This window comes from Opisthorchis viverrini, assembly GCF_000715545.1.
Source record: "Opisthorchis viverrini unplaced genomic scaffold opera_v5_188, whole genome shotgun sequence".
Lineage (NCBI taxonomy): Eukaryota > Metazoa > Platyhelminthes > Trematoda > Opisthorchiida > Opisthorchiidae > Opisthorchis > Opisthorchis viverrini.
Genome location: NW_008751842.1, coordinates 987,508 through 1,006,944, shown reverse-complemented (window position 1 = coordinate 1,006,944; position 19,437 = coordinate 987,508). Strand labels below are relative to the sequence as shown.

Genomic DNA, 19,437 nt, shown 5'->3' with positions numbered 1-19,437 from the left:
TTTGTAAAAAAGGATGCTCTAAGTCGTCCTGTCTTGTTTTCCTAGTGCAGAAGAGCTATTGATTCCAATTTTCTTTGACGGTCGCCTCTGAATATGTGCATGGTGAACTACTTCGTATTCGTCCAGAGGGTGGCTGCTTCAACGATACCGTGGCAAGTCCTTCCAACCACCGTAAACTGTAACTCCATCATTAGCAAGTGGAAGGTATGAAGATTCGAACAACCCTGAATAGAAAGCCGAGTACACGTAACGCAGAATAAAGGACATTAGCTGGCGCAGGAATCCAACTCGCGTATTCTCACTTACTGGACGAGTGTCCTGTCAAGTGACAGCGCAGAGTTCACATTTCCACGTCACCATCTCCTCCACATTCCGTTTTTTGGCTGTATCGACGATACCAATGCTTGTTCAACGCTGTAATCCACATAAGGGACTTACTAGTGGTGTGGAATGTCTTTGGCAATTTGTCCATCAGACGGAAGTGGGACTAATACTACCATTTAATGCAACTGCATCGGTTCAGAATCTGTATATTTTCTTAGTGCGTCGTTTCCGATCACATTTTTTGAAATGCACGAGTGGCACGATTTCCACATTAGCCGAATGTTGCTTATAATATTTGTGAGTTGGATCATGACCGTTCATTCTCGTTTCAGGCCTCCAACGCGGACCATGTCTCCTCGCCAGCTCCTGTACATGATTCCTCTTTACGCAAGCGCGTTATGCACCAAGTGGAATTCTATCTGAGTGAAGGAAATTTGGCACATGACCGCTTCTTCGCTGAGCAAATGAAGAATCGCCCCGATAATGGTATACCCATCGCCATGCTTCTGCAGTGTAACCGACTTCAAGCCCTAAAGATCAACGAAGAACTTTTGCTTCGTTCAATAAGAAAGTCTAGTTTGGTGAAGGTGTCAGAAGATGGTGGGTTTTCTACAAATGCTCTCATTTTCACAAGAATTTGCTTTTGACAGTGGAATCGACTGAATCTAGCTGAATCTCCCCTTTATGATGGGCTGTCGAAAAGCTTTCAGCAACCGTATGGGTAGTATGTTACACTAAGACAATAGTGTTTCTTTTCTTGTTTCCTTTTCGAGCGTATTCCAATTTCATCCCCTATAGAAACGTAATATTCATGTCCCTTACTTGTTATCCACAGTTCGGCATCACATGTTTGCCAATTCTTGAATGCTTCCGTTAGCGGACAGTAGTATGATCGCACAGGTCGTATGATGCTGCTTGGCTTGCTACACCGTCCACCATGGTGTATCAGACCGCACGGTTGCTTGAGGCAACTAGTGAATGGAGATCGAGAGGTTTTCACGACCGTGTTTATGTAAAAAGTCATGGACTATCCACAGGTCACTTTTGAGTTTTAATGACGAAGCGGCTCCTGTCTAGTTAGGAACTTCAGTCCGATTCAGTGCTCATTCACAGCCAGGAATAAGACGATCTGGACGCTCTTTATGGTCCGTAGTCGACTCATCACGAACTGGTCCGATTAGAATGATGTTGTTCATTTAACTGCTTCCAAGATTTGACTCGTGAATTCTCGACCAACTGCTATCGTCTATCGTTCTATCCCCGGGTCACTGAGGCCTTGGATTTGCCCTCGGCCCTAGGAGGTATGCCAATCCCTTGAGTCAACTAAAAACTCTGTTCGATTTAGTCGCAGGGCCACAGTTCACTGTCTGAATTCGGCCTGCACAGTGCACCCAAGGTTGATATCCGAGTTAGGTTTTATGCGGTACTTTGCCACACCTGCTTAGTGACAGTCGGTATTCATTTGCGTTGAGTGCGGTTATGCACATAGATGGATGTCCTCACCGTTTTTACCATGAATATGGACGTGATCTGTACCGAGGAATTGGATGGTTGAAAAACGCTAGCGTTCTGTGATGAATCCGGTGATGAGAAGTCCTGCATGCTATGGTGCTCGGACACTGGTTGAGGATTACCATGAATATGGACGTGATCTGTACCGACGAATTGGATGGTTGTAAAGCGTTAGTGTTCTGTGGTGAATCCGGTGATGAGAAGTCCTGCATACTATGCTGCTCGGACACTGGTTGAGGAGAGTCTGTATTTCACTTTTGTGCACTGCTCAAGTCTCTTAGCAAGCACAGATTCGTAGACTTGTAAAAGCCTGTTGACAGAAGTGAGGAAAACGTGAGTTCATACGAGGTGGTCCATGGCTGATGTGCATGTGAAGCTGCAGGTGGCATCAGTGAACTCTTCGAACACCTGCAGTTTCTTGATCCAATCCAGCTCCATGACTTCAGGCTAGGGATGTGAATTCAAGTAAATTGTGTCTTGAACCGTCTAGCCGTTGAAACATGCTGAACAACCGAGATCGCCTGTTAGCTTATCGCCCTGTTCGATCGGTTTTTAACACAGGAATTAACGGTCCGCTTCCACATTTGTTCACTGAGTAGTTTGTTCTGCTTCCCACTGACGTCCTTATTCGGATATTTCCTTTTGACGGTGGAGTTGACTGAGTAAACACAACTGCTGGAATTGGAAGACAGCTGACTGATCATGACCATGTCTCGCTTTGAGTTGATGCATGGTGGTGAGGTTCTGCAGCGTCATCTGTATTGTTGGATTATGTTCAGCAGTCAGGTTTTTGTCGTTTGCATCTTGGAATGACTAGAGACGTTCGGACCGATCCTCCGTCGTTTAACTAAAGCCTGAATTATCCGCTTTCCTGATTGACTGGAAGTCAGAGTAAAGCAGTGAATAATGCTCCCCCCATACCAGTTCAGCAGCGGGCCCAACCACCTGATATCACTCAAAGCACTTTCCATTTAAAAAGAACTGAGCTGGCCAGTGGTTCATCGAATTACATTAAGGGTCATGAACAAAGTAAGGAGGACTTTTTGTTTTGTTGGTTTTTCTGGTTAACTCATCAGAAATCCATGCGATACTAATAGGATTTGGCGTGCATGATCGTATGGATTCACCTCACTTATGTAAAATTAGGAGAGGTTACGTGGATGCTCATGCTACTTTGGGCCGACCGGCGGCTTTCTATCTGCAACGTTTATCGCAGGTGTTTTTCAGCAAGACTGCACCACAACCGCCTTTCCAGCCATCCTTATCCTGTGGTCATACTGTTGCTCCAAAGCTTTGGTTGAGTACCTCAATCTAGATTACGTTGGTGGTGGACAATCATGCGACTGCTTTGTTCTATCTGTATTGCCAGAGGGACACAGATCAAGTTTACGAGCTAAGTATTCGGCATCTTTACGAGAGTATGTGAGTCCATCACGAGGGCTTAAGGCTTACGGGTTGCGAGATCAAAAGCATCAACTTACCGCTTAAAAAAGATACAATGATAGAAATGCCCCTTGGTTACAAAGAGCTTAACATAATGGTGTGAGTACGATGCCTATCCGCTTTCTTAAATCTTAGGTTATGAGTCTGTTTGGTCCGAAAGGAAGATGACAGGTTTACGAGGATGCCCGAACGTAAAAAAATCTTTGATGTTGGATTAAACAGGACACTTGTGATTCTTCTTTGGGTGATGATCGTAAACATGTTGATAGGATGAGTGTACAGTAATAAGTGGATTATGCAGTCACTGGAGCTTACTGTGTCCACTGTGGTACAATGTATTTGACGTTAATTGGATCCTGCTGANCTGAAACCCGGTGAAACTAGAATGAAGATACTCAGATGAACTCCACCGGGTTTGGACAAGAAGGATTCATTCATTCGTCTCATCAGTATCCAAGAAACAAGGATAAAATAAGCCTGTGGGTCTAATTTCGCCTGAAGTAGAACCTATAGAAGGTTCATAATTGTCTTCGCTATTTACATGGTCCCTGTTTTTAATTAATTTTAGTATGTTTACCCATTGTTTCATCAAACCCTCTTTGTCCTGGTAACTCCTTTGGCTTTTTTTATAGTCTTGCACAATACTCAGGCTTTTTAGAAGTCTTTTAAAGGCACACAAAGGTATAAACTCGTTTCAACAGCTGAGCTATTCGTCTGAACACGTTTATTGGGTGGGGCATTTTGTAATGAAACGATAAACCATTGTCAATGAGAAGCATTGGCACCACTGAGTCACTGCGTGACAGATCGATATACCCATGTTTCTTCATGTTTCGGTTTCGGCTCTTCACTTCTGCGCATTCATTGTGCATGTTGAGGTGTTGCATGTGTGTGTGTGTGTGTGTGTTGCACATGACAATTCACGGAACTGACGATCTTGTCAACGTGTGTAAGCTAAACCATTTTATTTGAATCATGCTGACGCTGATCTTAAGTTGAGTTATTGACTTCATAAAAGGCAACCTTTAGAACGACTGTCTTCCTCCTAATCTAGACTTTTAGGTCTGTCATGTAATGAGCCTCCTAGATGCAGCATAAAGTGCGTGCAACGGCTACCAGACTAGGCAGGCTACTATTTTTCGCAAAGATCGTATATCTGTAAAGAAACTTATGGCGAATTCACTTGAGACCAATGCGGTTGGGTGATCAGGTTGCTCACGGTGGCGTTTGCTTACATCTGGTCAACCTTGTTGGTGAAACGATTATGATTGCGGAAATTAACTTAAGTTTCTCGTGTTAGATTTCTCACCGACCAAAAGCTTTCACCGTGACTTGGTGTTCAGGCTTGAATGCTGCGGTACTCTTGCGGGCTACATTGGCTGCAACTTCGTTCCACAAGGTGCAACCATGCCAGTAAGACCAATGCGTAGCATCACTTGCCCGCACATTTCTTTTTCAACCGGTGTTCGTCCCCAACCCCTTCCCACCCTACAGGCGGACGTTGCTGGGTCACTTGACTTTCACTTATCTGACCGATGCGCCTCACGCTCCCCGTTGCTTATTAACAACGAATAAAATAACACCGTGCTAAACTCACGAGATCCTTTTACATAGGCGCTTTTAAAGTCCAGTTGGCGAACGGTCAATGCCCACTGAAACCTGATACTCCCTTAAAATTGATGTATGCTGTGTCTCCGAAACACGCGTACAAGACCCAAGAGGCTCAGGATGAACTCAGTTTTCACATAGCACCATCCGTGTGTGTGCTGATTCAAACGATGACTCGTGGGATACGTGGCGTGAGGATCGCACTCAACCCAAGAGCTGAATACGTTTTGCTGGACTGGATCCCAGTGAACAGTCGTCTTTGCGCCGTCCGGTTATCCAGCTCAATCAAGTTCACTGCCTCGATATAAAAAACGGTGCTTGTTTGTATTGTCAGCTTATGCTTCAAGGGACTGCAGTTCTGATGCTGAGAGGTTATCCGGCCTGTTCCTCGGGCAACAAGCGCTGCCCAATTCGGTCGTCTAAGCTCCTTGGAACAACATTTGTGCGGTCGATTCGGAGTCGATGCTCGTCATACAAACGACACAGAGCGACTCCTCCAGTTTTGTCTTGTTCATCAACTGTTTCTGGTCAGTACGAACTTGTAGCATAAACGTTAGCATCGCGCAACCTGGCGGCTACCAGTTGCAAATCAACCGTGCACCCATTTAGATCACGTGACCATCTTCCGTCTTCTACAATTTAAGACTGTCGTTCCTTTTGGGGTACATAATTTGATTCCGATCACACCATTTTGCATGCACGCCTAATAGTTCGTTTCCCCTCAGGCCCTCGTAAGTCAGCGAGAAGCATGCCAGTCCACCATCTTCGAAGAACTACTATAGCTCAACAGTATCGATCTGAGCTAGCCCAAAAACTCTCTGCAGTAAACCAGTACTGAGCTGACAGCTAGCACGTGGACTAAGCATGGCAGAATATTAAAGGTGTGCTAGCGGCGTTCGGTGCTGTCTGTCTAACTTCTCCGATACGATGATTGACCACTGGATATCGTTAATTTCGCTAGTCCTGGAAATCCAAACCAGCAAGTAACGAGAATGACGTCACACGCATATCTCTCAAACGCTAATCAATGAAGAGCCTAAGGAGGGGGGAGAGCTTGGAACAACATTTGTGCGGTCGATTCGGAGTTGATGCTCGTCATACAAACAACACAGATCGACTCCTCCGGCTACCGGGAGTAGCCGTGCCCTTTTGTTAGGCGAAATTCCGCACCGGTACAGTTTTACCGCTCGCAGTTTGTTGCTGTTGTGGTCAAGAAGCTTATCCTGTACGCGAATAGTCAGAAGATTGGATCGCTTGCTGGTCCAGCATCATGGCAAGCTCTGTTTGTCCGGAAGTCTGGACCCAACAGCCAATCATTATCTAGTACCCACCGAATGCCGGTTGCCAATGGTGCATCCTGAAGGCGTCAGAATTTCCAAAATGTCGCCGCACATAGTTTATATATGAGGCGCTGTACATCTGTTTTTGCCTGGTTTTGGGCGTTATGAACCTTTGGGAACGCTAGCTTGTAAAGTTCACAGAGTGAAAAGTGTCTGCAGAATGGAACATATCAACAGTTATTACTGTCTTCAAAAAGCATATGTGGATGCTATGTGATAACCACCGTAGTAGCAGACTGGTAGTTGTGGCATGGAGGATTGTCTCTGGTCTTATCCTACAAAGGTTGACTGAACAGATCGCGAGAGCCAAGCTGAGATCCGTCCTGCAAGAGGATGCATCGATCAGACAAGTCTGACAGACTCCGGAGCAGCGACACTACACCAGCAACCAAAAATAGTGGCCTTCCTTGAAAACTTTGACCGTGGACCGTCGGGCACCATGGTAGTGTCAATGGAGCAAAGATGTCCTCCATAAATTCCTGACCCCCTCACCCGAGTCCACTACGTCAAATGGTGTCAGGCAAGGCTGTATTCTTTCATCTTTCCTCTTCAACTTCGTCACTGATATGACAAGGAAGGCTCAGAGGCACCGGCCTATGATGCCTGTTTTGTCTGAAGTCTCACAGGGTTTTTGCTCACAGATACCTGGAGAAGACGTCGCTTTTCTTGGATCTCATTCCGTTGTAACGCAAGCAATATTAAATAATCTAAGTAATTCTGACTCACGTTTTGGCATACGACTCACACCTGCAAAATGTAGCGTCCTGCTGCAAGACGGGGTGAATCCGATTGCGGTATTGACAAATTTGTCTACCTGGAAAGTTGTATCGGTCCCGAACTGGGAAGGCCGGAGCATCTCTTGTGAACTTGCATCACCTATGGCGTAGGCGCGACATCACTCGACCACATCAGTGGTCGAATTTACACTGCTGCGGTGCGCTCCCCATTATTATACGGGTCAGAAACCCAACCGCTGTATGCCGAGAACGTCAAAAGACTCTCAGTGTTTGACCATCACTGTCTTCGGTGCATTGCGCTAGTCTGGTGGGAACACCGGATTAGCAATGCTGAAGTACGTCAAATGGTTTTCGGAAGAGGTAACTTTTCCAGGATACACTGATCACCCTCTGTAGGTTGCGTTGGTTTGGTCCCGTGCTCCGTATGCCAGTTGACCGAATTCCCCGAAGAGCCCTTTTCACTCAATCATGTGAAGGGTGGAAGCGAGCCAGAGGTGACCAAGTAATGAATTGGCAGCCAGGTATGTAAGCCATTATCAACAAGCTCAAATGAATTGGTCGTTGCCGTCTCCCTGGATGGGGACCTCTAGATGGGACACATCAATAGTTCGAGACATTGTCGAACATGGCCCGGTCGTGCCCTCACTGGCGCTCATGCATCCAAACTGTTGCTTCAATGCATAGCTCCCGTCGCAATCTCTCCAATGAAAAGTTTAGTGAGGCTCGTCTATCTACCTCACCTTACCATATCATCGACGAACGTAAGTGGCAGCTAGAACCACTGTACTGCACGTACTCGGTTCTTACAATTAGTGATGGTGCTGACTTGATATTAGTCGGCAAGTCGATCGTTTCAGGCAGATTTCGGCTATACTGAACACATCCGAATGTGGTACGTTCATTATTGGAACAAGTCGTTTGCAGTGCTTTGCTTGCCTAGTTTCTCTGGTCGATGAATTTTCGACGACTGGCCGCACACATTAGTGTCGTTCTGTCTGATGCCCTATTCATAACAGTATACTCATTTTTGGCGTTAGTTTGATGGTTTTAAATTGTCCAGAACATAACTGTTGTCCCCACAAGGCAGTAAATCCGGTAACAGAAGATAGAAGTTAAACAGCAACGTGAATAATCAATGGCCCGGAAGGATCCCGCTTAATTTTGACACATGTGATGAGATGCGCTCGAATGCCCGCAAGCGGTCGGAAATTTCTCCATGTACCATGGGTTTTCAATTTTTACATCGCTTTTACAAACTTCCTGGAATCACTTTGATTGTTACCTAAATTGGCCAAGCAGTGAACATCACCACTGCTCGAGGATTGCTATCACAGTTTATCAGATGAATTGGCACACATGGGTCTCAACATTGTCATGTCCTGTTGAAAATTCGGTATGTTTCGTGGTGTCTCAGATCCATTTTAGCTCGACGAGAAGAACGTCACTGTTTCTGTCTCAGTTCGTACTTTGTCCTTACATTCACCATCACCGTCGCCGTCATAAGAAATCGATCGAAGTCAACGTTGTGTTAGACCACATGATTACTTTACACAAATCGACATTTGCACGCCTCTAATGTTTTGGGAATGGAGTATGTACTGTCACTTGTTTTTTGGAAATTAGGGTCGCATATTGAATTCCTTTCCTTCCTTTCTTTTTGTGAACAGTTGCGTTGACAAGTATATTTTATCATTCAATGCGTTCTATGTGATAAGTTGCAATTATGGGGATAGGCGTTTCATGTATTTGGTAAAAGTGGCCGCGTCAGTCATTTTTCATTTACTTCCTTGCTTATTGTGATGGACCCTGCCGTCATTCACAGTTGTCAACCGAAAATTCGTCTTATAGGTGAAGCCAGTCTATCATGAAAAGCTGAGAAGCACTGTACGGCTGTTTCATCCTTATTGGGAATCATCAGCACTACACATCTTGCGAAACTCCAGGGAGTTGCAAACCTGCGAACTCCCTCCCAGTAGTTGGAACATCCAATCGTTCGGCTTCTAGTGGCTGATCAGCATTGTGATTAACCCGCATTTATCTACGTTGTCCGCGTTCCTGTTTTTCTGTCAATATCCAAACAGCAAACAGTGCGCCACACCCTGGAGACTGAGAGTGCCCGAAGAAACATGGGCATCTTAGATTGCAGACCACTTTCCACCTACCACCACCTTATGTTTTCGTCGATTATCCAATTTGGTGGCTCCCCTAATCACGAGCTCTCCCTGACTGCCTGAAACCTGAGTTGGTCACATCGTTGGTGGCTCGTGTTCCGATACTACAGTTGGATGACTGTACGAAGAGAATAGCTGGGATGAACAAGTTGAGTATTTGAAGGAAGCACTGTTTAAAACGACTCGACAAAAGCGAACATACAAAATGGTAAAATTTGTTGCTTTGGTTAGCTTACCGTTCGGCCAGTTTGGTTGTCACAATATCCGAAACCATAAAATCCGAGACTAAAAAATGGACACATTTTTCGTAACCGAAACCATTCTGCAACGACAGTTGGTTGGTGACAAATACCTAACTGACCTAACTTACTGTAGCGGATTGATATGCAAATTCCCAGTCGAATAATTCAATCCTATCTCAGAACATAAACGACTCGATTTATTCCCTGCCCAAATGTACCAATTTTACAAGTTAGAAAGTTGCCTCCCTGTCCCGCTGCATGCATTGATGTGAACTCGTGGACTGACCATGCTGATCTCAGGCCACATATGAAGCTGACTTTCACCAAAGTACTAGCAATGTATATCCTCCTTCTTTGTCATTCTAGACTGAACCTGAGCGCAAAGACCAGATGCAAAACAGAAATCAGAGCAACCGGACATGGTGCTTGTTTGCTGTTCACTGTTCACATTTTTGGAAATGAATGCAAACAATGGCCAAACCATCGCATCTGTAACATCATAGTCCATATTGCCCTCTGCTCTTCACCGAGTACTTCCTACCCTAGTTCAGATTAATTGGACTGAAGGTAGACTGAATACCAAGTGACCCGTTCAAGCTCTTGTTATCATTGATGCACGCTAAGGCAGAATCCATCCATATCACTTTTTCCAACCGTAGATCGGTTCGTTATATCGTGATAGTTGTCCGTAGTTTTATACGTAGCTGGCTTCACTCTTCAGTACACTAAAACTATTTTGTTCTTTAGCTTTGCTGGAATCAGCCTTATCCCATGTGGTTCATAAATTTTATGCCCTATTCTTTCGTTCAGTCAGCAAACGATAGTGCAATATTTTTTTTCAGACTTTCAAAAATATCCCCAAATCATCATGTTTAAATAAGTTGAAGAGCAATACACCTGCTTTATCCACTTTACTTCTTCCGAGGGATCTAAAAAAACTTGGACTGAGATTCTGTTAGCATTCTATTCATCGGCGTGGTTCTATATAGTTAGGGAGAACTTCCACCTTTGAAATGTTGAACGTTAATACCACAAAATCCCAAAGAGCAGCATTCATTCAACAGTCACGATTCATGCCAGTGCTTCTATTGAACAGCAGGTTGACCACCAAGGAGTATCATTCAGAACTCCGATAGATCATACGGTTTACATTTTCCCATCATTGAGGAAGAGAAGTTCCTTTCAAGAGGACACTGATACCTAGCCTTGAACTTATCCATTTGCTTCGTGAACGCATGGTGAACGTTTCAGTGGAATAGCTAGTCAAACTGCTGAGGGTTTTGCATGTCTTGTCTCCGAAGAGAGGGGAAATCCAGTGTGTCAATGGTTTCCGTACTCTTCTCCTACTGCATACTTCGTTTTGACATCCATGGATGAATCGCATGTTTAGATTCGCCTCCCTCCCGAATTTTTCATCTATGTCCTCCGTTAAATGTCCAACTCAGGATTGGCTGTGGTGCGTACGCGTCCTCTTGCGGAACTCGCTCCTCGTGAAAAGCGCACGATTCTAGTCGTCGGTATTCCTCGTTGGTTCAACGATCCGAATACAGTGGACCAGTCTCTACAGGAACAAGCGGTTGACGGTCCTGACCCCACTGTGAACACCGCTTCCTTCTCCACGCCACACACTGATCGTGGATATGAGATGATGGACTGGCTACGTGATATTTTCTCGGAATATGGCGAAGTGTTGTACATCAGTCTACCTCAGTATGTTCCTTGTGTGGCATTCATGTTTGATCACGCCGTTATGGTTGATTCCGGTATCATACAACACCAGATGCATGATAGTTGACCGAAATGTTCTCGACCAACAGCCCTCATGGATCATGGATCCTCATGGATCACATACTACTTATTCAGTATTTATGTATGGTTGCTGGACTGCCCACTGCGCTTGGTAGTTGGATTGCAACCGTTTCGTCCCCAACCGAGGAGACGTCACCGGTTCACTCATGTTTGTAATCCAACTACCAAGCTCAGCAATCAAACAACATCCATGAACTACTCATATCCCGCAGTATCGCCGGTATTTATTTATGTTTTAATTATTGTTTCATTTGTTCACTCCATTTATGTGTATTTCTTTGGTTTATCAACTCACATCTTGATAGGACTGGCTTGAATTTTCTGGCTTCCGTTTGCAAGACAATAACTTATAAATGTCATTCTACTTCCTTGTCTAGTTCATGTGGTGCCTCGTACAAGTATCACGACTTTGGCCACGTCAAAGTGTTGATTTTGGAAATTGTGGATGAGAACGATATATTATAAGACTCACTGTACTGGTTAGGTGCCATACGAGGATCGCCAGCTCTCTGCCACCGCAACGATGGCGCTATCCCGATCTAGTGATGCACGGGTCACGCGGGCTACAATGCCTTAGGCACGCTCCGGGTTGATTGTGATCGCCAGGCCTAAGGTGACCAATGAAACCTCGCACATCCCCCCGTCGCGAATTGTCCAACACGATATAACCTGAACAATCGAAGTTTTGTTACAATGGACAGTTCTGCCGGCTAAATCGCCGGATGGGTGGCAACTTCCTATGCTGCTGGGTTCGATTGCTGTTGGTGCCCACATGTTTGTTCACACCACAATCCCCAGGTTCACAGCCCTATATCCAGTCCCAGCCGCACACACCAGTCATTATGACGTTACGGTGGTATCAGTATCCAGGTCATCAGGTATAGACTGGTTTAGTGGGCTAGGCGATAATGGGCCCTAGACTGACAATACGACAAACCCTGTTGTGACGGGTGGATTAGAAAAACGTTAGTGCTGGATGTGCTATCGTGATTCAGTTAGAGTTTTCACGTCTCATATTTCTCTTACTCTGGGGATGTCGGTACCTCTAAACTTTTCTTTTTGTGAACAGGATTTTCCACTAAAATGCTTCGGGTTGCAACGTTCCCCTTGATCAGAGTTTCCTACTCCTCCGATTCCAAACATCTCTTCTTCGTATTCAATATTTCGCTTGTACTGTAAGCAAACGCTCGGGCTTATCATCCTTGCAACTTTTAAAACAATCTATCCATAGTTTAAGCAGAAATAAAGCAAAGGATCAAAGCTAGTCATCTAGCTAGTTACATCTAGTTCTTTACTCCGAGGCTAAATGATGGTATGATTCAGAGTTTCTACAAATTCAGGTCATAGTGTTTACTCCACAACAACGTTTAGAGTCTTGCTAGCGTTCAGTACTTCAATGACGTTAAAATGGTCAACGTCGAGCTTATGCGCTCAAAAGACTGGCACAAGTCATCATCTTATCTTGGGGTCAGGAACCAGAATGGTTAGCTCCGAATTCGATCGTCTACCCTCCAACGTTTCTATCGTTTATGTCGTGAACCGATCGTTTTGTGGCGTTTACGCTGAAGAAATGAAGTCATATTTTCAGCACCTTCCCGTTTTATTCAAGTTCCCCATCGTAGATCTCAAGATCCATATCGGCATCTTCCCGTTTTATTCAAATTCTCCATCGTAGATCTCAAGATCCATATCGGCATTTGGGCTTATCACCAATCCTGATAATATGCGGCTGTACCTTATCCTTTGGAGTCACATTTGGCTTTCTATGCAAACAAATCGGAAGCGTTGACATTAGGCTTTGTCCCTAATTCGTTTTGGTCTGACCATCAAAATCAAACGTGCTTTCTGTCGTGACCAGCAGTTAGGCTCCCCGAGAGAACAAACTTCGTGTGATGTTGGTGTTGGTGATTTTAAAGGTGATCGGAAGTCAAGCGTTATCTGATAGTTATCCACTTCTGATCCTAAAACTTCGATTCCACCTACGTCAACACACTCGCAACACTCATTACCTTTGGTGCTACGAATATTCTTGTTCATTCCCCCTCATCATCCCTTATTTTCAAGATATCACACCTCTGGATTTTTTCGGGGCTTTGCATTTGTGGAATTCGCCACTCCAAAACAAGCTCGCTTGGCAGTTAAATCGATGGCTCCTGCGGCTGATGACGAATCCTGGTTTGTTGCCCCACTCGCTGAAGGTGAGCGAAATCCCGATTTGGCAGTACTCAATTGATTCTCGTTTTCTTTCCGCGAGCGTGAGAAAGTGCTGGCCCTTCACCTTGTTTTGGGAGATGAAAAAGATTATACATATACCCGGTGCTTTGGAGACTTAATCCCACCACTGAATATCTGCATTACAACCGCGTCGCATAGAAAGGAGATCCGAGGCACACATTGAAACTGCTACCATTTCAATCCCAATTACAAATCATAACCTCGGGTGCAATAAATTTATTTCTCTCCACTAATTCATCCACCCACAGAGACTAGGTTGGCCTTGGAATCCCACCCTTTGTGCACGTGGGCCGACCAGAAGTTCGTAGAAATACAAATTAACTTCAAACTTGCGTCGATAGGGAATATATTGGTTGGCATCGATTTCGCCGAACTTGTGAAAAAAAACCCTATTGTCGAAGTCATATGTAGGCTGAGTGAAAACGAACCTCACAGTCGCAAGTTTATCTCTACTACCGTTTGACATTTTTGTAAAAGGGTTTCCAAATCACATCACTGTCTGTTTCGTTAGCGGCTCTTCGGACTAGGGGCGAGATGGCTCGAATGGTTAGAGCGCGAATTTACTGACCGCAAGATCCGTGGTTCGAACCCGACCTCTGCCTCTAGACTTCCCTGTCTAGGCTTTGGCAACCTGGCAGTATCCAAGCCCTCATGCTTCCTTCGGGTAGCATGGTAGATAGGCACCAGAATGGTGTTACAGCTGAACGATTTGTTTTGTTTGTTTGTTTGTTTTTGTATCTTCTTCTGACTTTGTGCTAATGATTGCACATCACGTTATCGACTGACACCTCTCGAAACTTCAACTGGTGGAAGACGCTCAAACTACTTATGGCTGTTTGGGGTTTGAGAAACTTCCCTGCTTTATTGCAGCACATTCCGCGAGTCCAAGTGATTTTGTGTGACATTCAACCAGTTCATCTAACTTTAATTCGCCACTTGAAGGATGATTTTGCCTGCTACTTCTCATGGTTATCCCACATTCCTAAAACTCCTTCCGAAATAGGTTAGTTTAGTTCATTGTGTGGAATTTCGTAGTATGATGCTACTGACCGAGTAATTGTTGCTTGCTCATCATGTTTATCTTTTCAGAACTGATGACAGAGGTAGGAGGCGACACCTGGTGGATAGAATCACGGTTGATCAGGTGTCATATGATCTTACTATACTACACTTCACCCAGTTCTATGCCTTCGAAAGCTTCCTCTGTCAAATTTGTTTATGCCCAGTTACCGTGACCACTGCAAGTGATGTGATTTGAGACCTCACAAGACTGGTAGTAGAACGCGTGGCTGCCAGAGGGTCTGCTTACAATCAGCCCACGAACCTCAGTGCAGGTGAAGGTGTGGTTTGCTTATTCACCAACCCACATCACTTTGAAGCACATATTCTGACTTGCGTTTCACCCCAGTAACTTGGAAAAGCACCTGTTTTGTTTGCATGCATGTAGGGTAGTGTCCACTTGTTTTTGTTTTTCATTCTTGCTTGTTTGACTAGTAACGAGCCGTCGTTATGCATCATAACTGCAGGTACTAGAAGTTGAATTTTATCGTAACTCCAAGTGAATCCACGAAAGCCTTGAACGCTGTAACTCACGCTGGACACCTGGAGAGTTAGTCACCCATTTGCAAATGAAGATGACTTCAACGGAACATTCCAGTGAGACTCAAGTGAACCCATCGTCTATGTTGTGCTCTACTGCCCAATGAAAAAATATCGTATCTAGAAAGCCGGTCCAACTGAAACTCGTTCAGCACATTGTTTGACCGAGTCTTTCGTTCATTCTGGTGTTAAAAATGTGAACTAAAGATGACGGGCACGCATGTACAATGACCCAATACAGCATACCCGGCATTGGCTGTAGAACAGCCTTCGCCAACCTTATAGTTCGTACAGTATCAGTCGGAAATACGACGAATACCATATAAACCACTTTTGCTTCAATAAATTGAAACACCATCGTTTTATCCACAACTCCCATCCCTGTGTTTCCCAGGAAGTTGTCCACCAGACACGCCCCTGCCAGAGAATGCTTGGAAACCAAGATTGGCAGCCCGGACTGCGTTACTTCCCTCAGATATGCTTGAAAGACGTTACGTTTGGCGATGTTGTTCTCGGAAAAACAAGCAGATTCAGATAGCATTCCGACACTTGCGGTCGGCCGGTTATCGCGCACCCAATCCATGCGATCGGGAATGTACGTACCCTTCTGTATTGCCCTCCTTTTCTACGTGATTCATCATCATTGCAGTTATGCGTATTTCTATATGGTTTTTGTTAACCCATGTGATCTGCAGTTTCAACCGAATTGGAAACACCCATTTCCCAATTGAATCAATATTATTGCAGCTGCGAGGGATTTTTTATCGGGACTGCATCATGCAACAATGAACTTGGTGAAAAAATCCTATCTACTACTGTTTTTACATTCCACCGTCAGACTCCAAAATCGGATCATTATTGTGCGAAAAATGGTGTAACCAGTTTTCTGTTCTCGTGAAAGCAATGCATTTCTGTATTAGGGAGACGCTTCTTTTTGAAGTGCATAGGCGGTGAAGGTAGGTGGGTACAGACATTCCTCCGGAGATTTACCACCAGTAGGGCCATAAGAATCGTCTGCTTCCCGGAGTAATTCCCCCTTTCTGGACGTGTAGTGGACAAAAATTGAAACCACAGCATTCCGTTCGCTTCATGCCTCGGTAATTCCATAAAGCTTGCCTCAACAGATTTCAATTCCTTCAAAGAAACTTGTAACATGCCTTGACAGGCAGCTTTGAACTCTGTTGGACGACTTAAGCTCTAATTTAGCAGTTGAGTGATCTTGTTTGTTGACGCTCCCTAACAAGTGTAGACAAGGTCTATCAGGCCTGTGGACCTTTTAATGTATGTATACCAAATTTTCTGTGCATTTGTTGCGGTGAAAATTAATGAGAATCTTCGTCACTGATAGTTGAATACAGAGGCAAGGTTGATTTGCGGTATGCACACGGGACCTCGGGGGATCGGAAAGAAATAATTATCATGTGGTATCTGGCTGGTTGGTACAGAAAAGCGGTGGGTTGCATACAATGATTGGTTGGCCATATACGGCTGGGTTTTTTCCGTCACACTCTTTGTCCCACGACACCGGTTTATGATCTATGGCCATTCCAAGTCGTTTCCGTGTGCAGCCACGCTTGTGTAGCTTCGACTATCCGGACGTCTCAAGATGCCGACAAGAATGACCTCTGACCGAGGGGACTGCGCTGTAGCCAGCATATCAGCATCTTGTCGTTATACCATCAGTAATGGTTTTCACTGAGTCAGAGGCACATGATCCTTAGCTCATCCTACATATCGTGTCATAATAAGTGTCGTCATGGGACGGGATAGAGCAGAACATGTACATGAATTGCTCAACAAGATAGTTGAAAGCATCTAACTTACAACTGAAGCTGGCAAGAATAAATGAATATCGTTTCTGGATGTACTGATCAGCACAGACACAGGAAGGAAGATATCAGAAAGCCACCAGAGCAACTATTCTTTAAACCACAAGAAAGTTCCACTTCAGCTCTGTTCAAAGGTACGGAAACACTGCAGTACAACAGAACTCAGGCGAAAAAAAAACAGATTACCTATGTTTCTGAACAACGGATGCCTTAGAAATTTTATCAAAAGAATCCTAAAAAACAGGACTCCCCGACAGCAACAGAAACAGCAACATCAGTCAACTATGCGGATAGTTCTCCCGTGCATCAAGAACATGTTTGAATTCACAGCAAGGCAACTACAAAGGAATCCTAATAGCCCACGGAATAGCCGCTACCTTGATCGAACTTATCTCAGGACCGATGCGGGCTCAGAAAACAACATCGTGTACCAAATGAGTTGCATGGACTACAAGAAACATTATATACATATTGTACAGATTGGAGGAAAACTTTCTACATGGTTGAGGGAACAACTAAACAATCAAAAGACGGTTCACTATCTCTTATTTCCATACATTAAAATCAAGAAGGCACAAGTTTACGTGAAGATTGAAGTACGCGGAAGTACAAGACACGAAAGAGAATCATTAGAATCGAAGCTGACTCTGCCTACGCACCGCTACGAGCGAGGGACCGCTGACCCAATAGTAATACTGAGTCAGATCCGGTCATCATAACAACGGGCCAAGAAACGGGACTCCCTGTGGAGCAACGAAGATCGCTGCGGAGAAGGAGTAAGAGGCAAGTTATCGAGACTACCCAGATATCCATTAATCAGGAGACAGGCCAAGCGACAAACTAATGAGACTGTCCACCTGAAAGACCAATGATCACTCAGAATCGAGCCGGGTGAGCAGACCCTACATCAATCCATGCCAGCGCAACGGTTGCGCACTTCCACTCGCAGCGCAATGATGATGTCATCGCCATCGGTGATGAAACATTTGCGCACCTTGCCGTACAAACCCACCGGCACAACCTGAGGTGCCAGTATTCTCTTCGATTGGCACCACTACAACCTGAGGTGCCAGTATTCTCTTCGATTGCAATCAGGTACTAAACGGTGTGCCTTTCGTGAGGGTCGTCTGAAAATAATAACACAATTATGATCTGACTGTGTACTTCTTGTTGATGTTAGCCGGTTGCACATTCACATTATCACCTTTATATCACTGTGTTAGATACCATGAGGACCGCGTGGTCTCCACTACGCGTTGTTGGAGACGCTGCAAGGTATGGCTGCTAATCGATGTCAATGGTGTTCTTATCTGTTTCCATCCAGATCGCCTGAACGAGTGTTTGGAGGTGTCTGAGGTGTAGGCACTTTAGAGTTATTTTGGTAGACTAGCGCTAAGTCCCTTTCTTGCCTACTTTTATTCTCTTTTTCACAATAAGGCTTTCGAATAAATCATTATTGTACGGTAGCGAAGCCTCGTTGCTGAACACTGTTGTCATACTGTCGATGAAGAAAGTGGTTGATTTCTGAAGCAGTCAGCGAGGGACTTGTACTTGCAGTAACCCATTCCTCACTTGTGATCACGCTACAGTTGACGCCGTTTCGCCATTTTTTCTTCTGTTGTGTATGGCCTATTTAGCTTGACTTATCTTCTGCGGCCTTTTTCTGGATGGCTTAACCCCATCGCATCTGTGCGATGCTGCTTCGCTCAGTTTCCCATTCAACGGTTAAACACACACTACTGTCAATCTGAAGGTAGTCAAAACTTGAGATAATCTCATCGTGACCATTGACAGTCACTGCCCATGTTTTCCTCAACATTAACTCAGATCTGGGAACAAATTGATCATTAGATTGAAAAATAGTGACCTCTTCACATTTCGCCCGCTTTTTATTCCTCGCAGATGAACAGATTACCTTGGGTGCTAGCTCGCCTGAGATTCGGGCAGAGTACATCAAAGAAAGTTACGGAGAACCGCATCGGGACAAACTACGTGTAATTCGCTACGCCGTTTGGGAGTTTTGGAAATCAAAATTTTATTTATGGCTCAACGCCTGGGTAGAACGGATGAGACGAAAAACGGACGAGCTATCTATGAATCTCGAAACCGCCCAGCTGGACGTAGATGAACACAATGACCGTAGCGATGGCCAAGCCACTGATAACCAAGTTTCCCAAGTAATCCATGCAGCCAATTCACCGACGGAGAATTCACAAACCCAAGCGAACTCGCTCTCTTTGGGTCTTTGCACTTCGCTGCCGAAAAATTATGTCCCTAGCACTGTGATCCTCGTACGTCTATATCTTGTTATTTTGATTACTGTTGATAAATGTAGATGTTCAAATCCTATATTCTCTTAAAAAATATATGCTTCACCCAGATTACTCCATAATGCTCAAAATAAAATTGGCACTCGTGAGTGTTTCTCCGTCGAAGTTCAGATCAGTGAATATGCTTCACCAGATTGCTCCATAATGCTCAAAATAAAATTGGCACTCGTGAGTGTTTCTCCGTCGAAGTTCAGGCCAGTGAAGCTGTCTTCCCATATTCGTATATATATATATATATATATATATATATATATATAT

The 19,437-nt window shown here is 44.6% G+C and overlaps 2 protein-coding genes across 2 annotated transcripts in view; one reads left to right on the top strand and one right to left on the bottom strand.

The window, feature by feature from the left end:
* Window positions 1-655: 655 nt before the first annotated feature.
* T265_07793 (hypothetical protein) overlaps window positions 656-19,437 on the top strand; it is a gene marked incomplete at both ends in the record, with an annotated part of 25,666 nt that continues 6,884 nt past the window's right edge. Inside the window, 5 exons of the mRNA XM_009173405.1 lie at window positions 656-924; window positions 10,823-11,087; window positions 13,251-13,384; window positions 15,415-15,615; window positions 18,752-19,140. Of these exons, the coding sequence (XP_009171669.1) occupies window positions 723-924; window positions 10,823-11,087; window positions 13,251-13,384; window positions 15,415-15,615; window positions 18,752-19,140 (1,191 nt within the window). The remainder of the gene's footprint in view (window positions 925-10,822; window positions 11,088-13,250; window positions 13,385-15,414; window positions 15,616-18,751; window positions 19,141-19,437) is intronic.
* The window catches only part of T265_07792 (hypothetical protein), a gene marked incomplete at both ends in the record, with an annotated part of 91,135 nt that continues 87,634 nt past the window's right edge, over window positions 15,937-19,437 (bottom strand). The window contains one exon of the mRNA XM_009173404.1: window positions 15,937-16,060. Within this exon, the coding sequence (XP_009171668.1) occupies window positions 15,937-16,060 (124 nt within the window). The remainder of the gene's footprint in view (window positions 16,061-19,437) is intronic.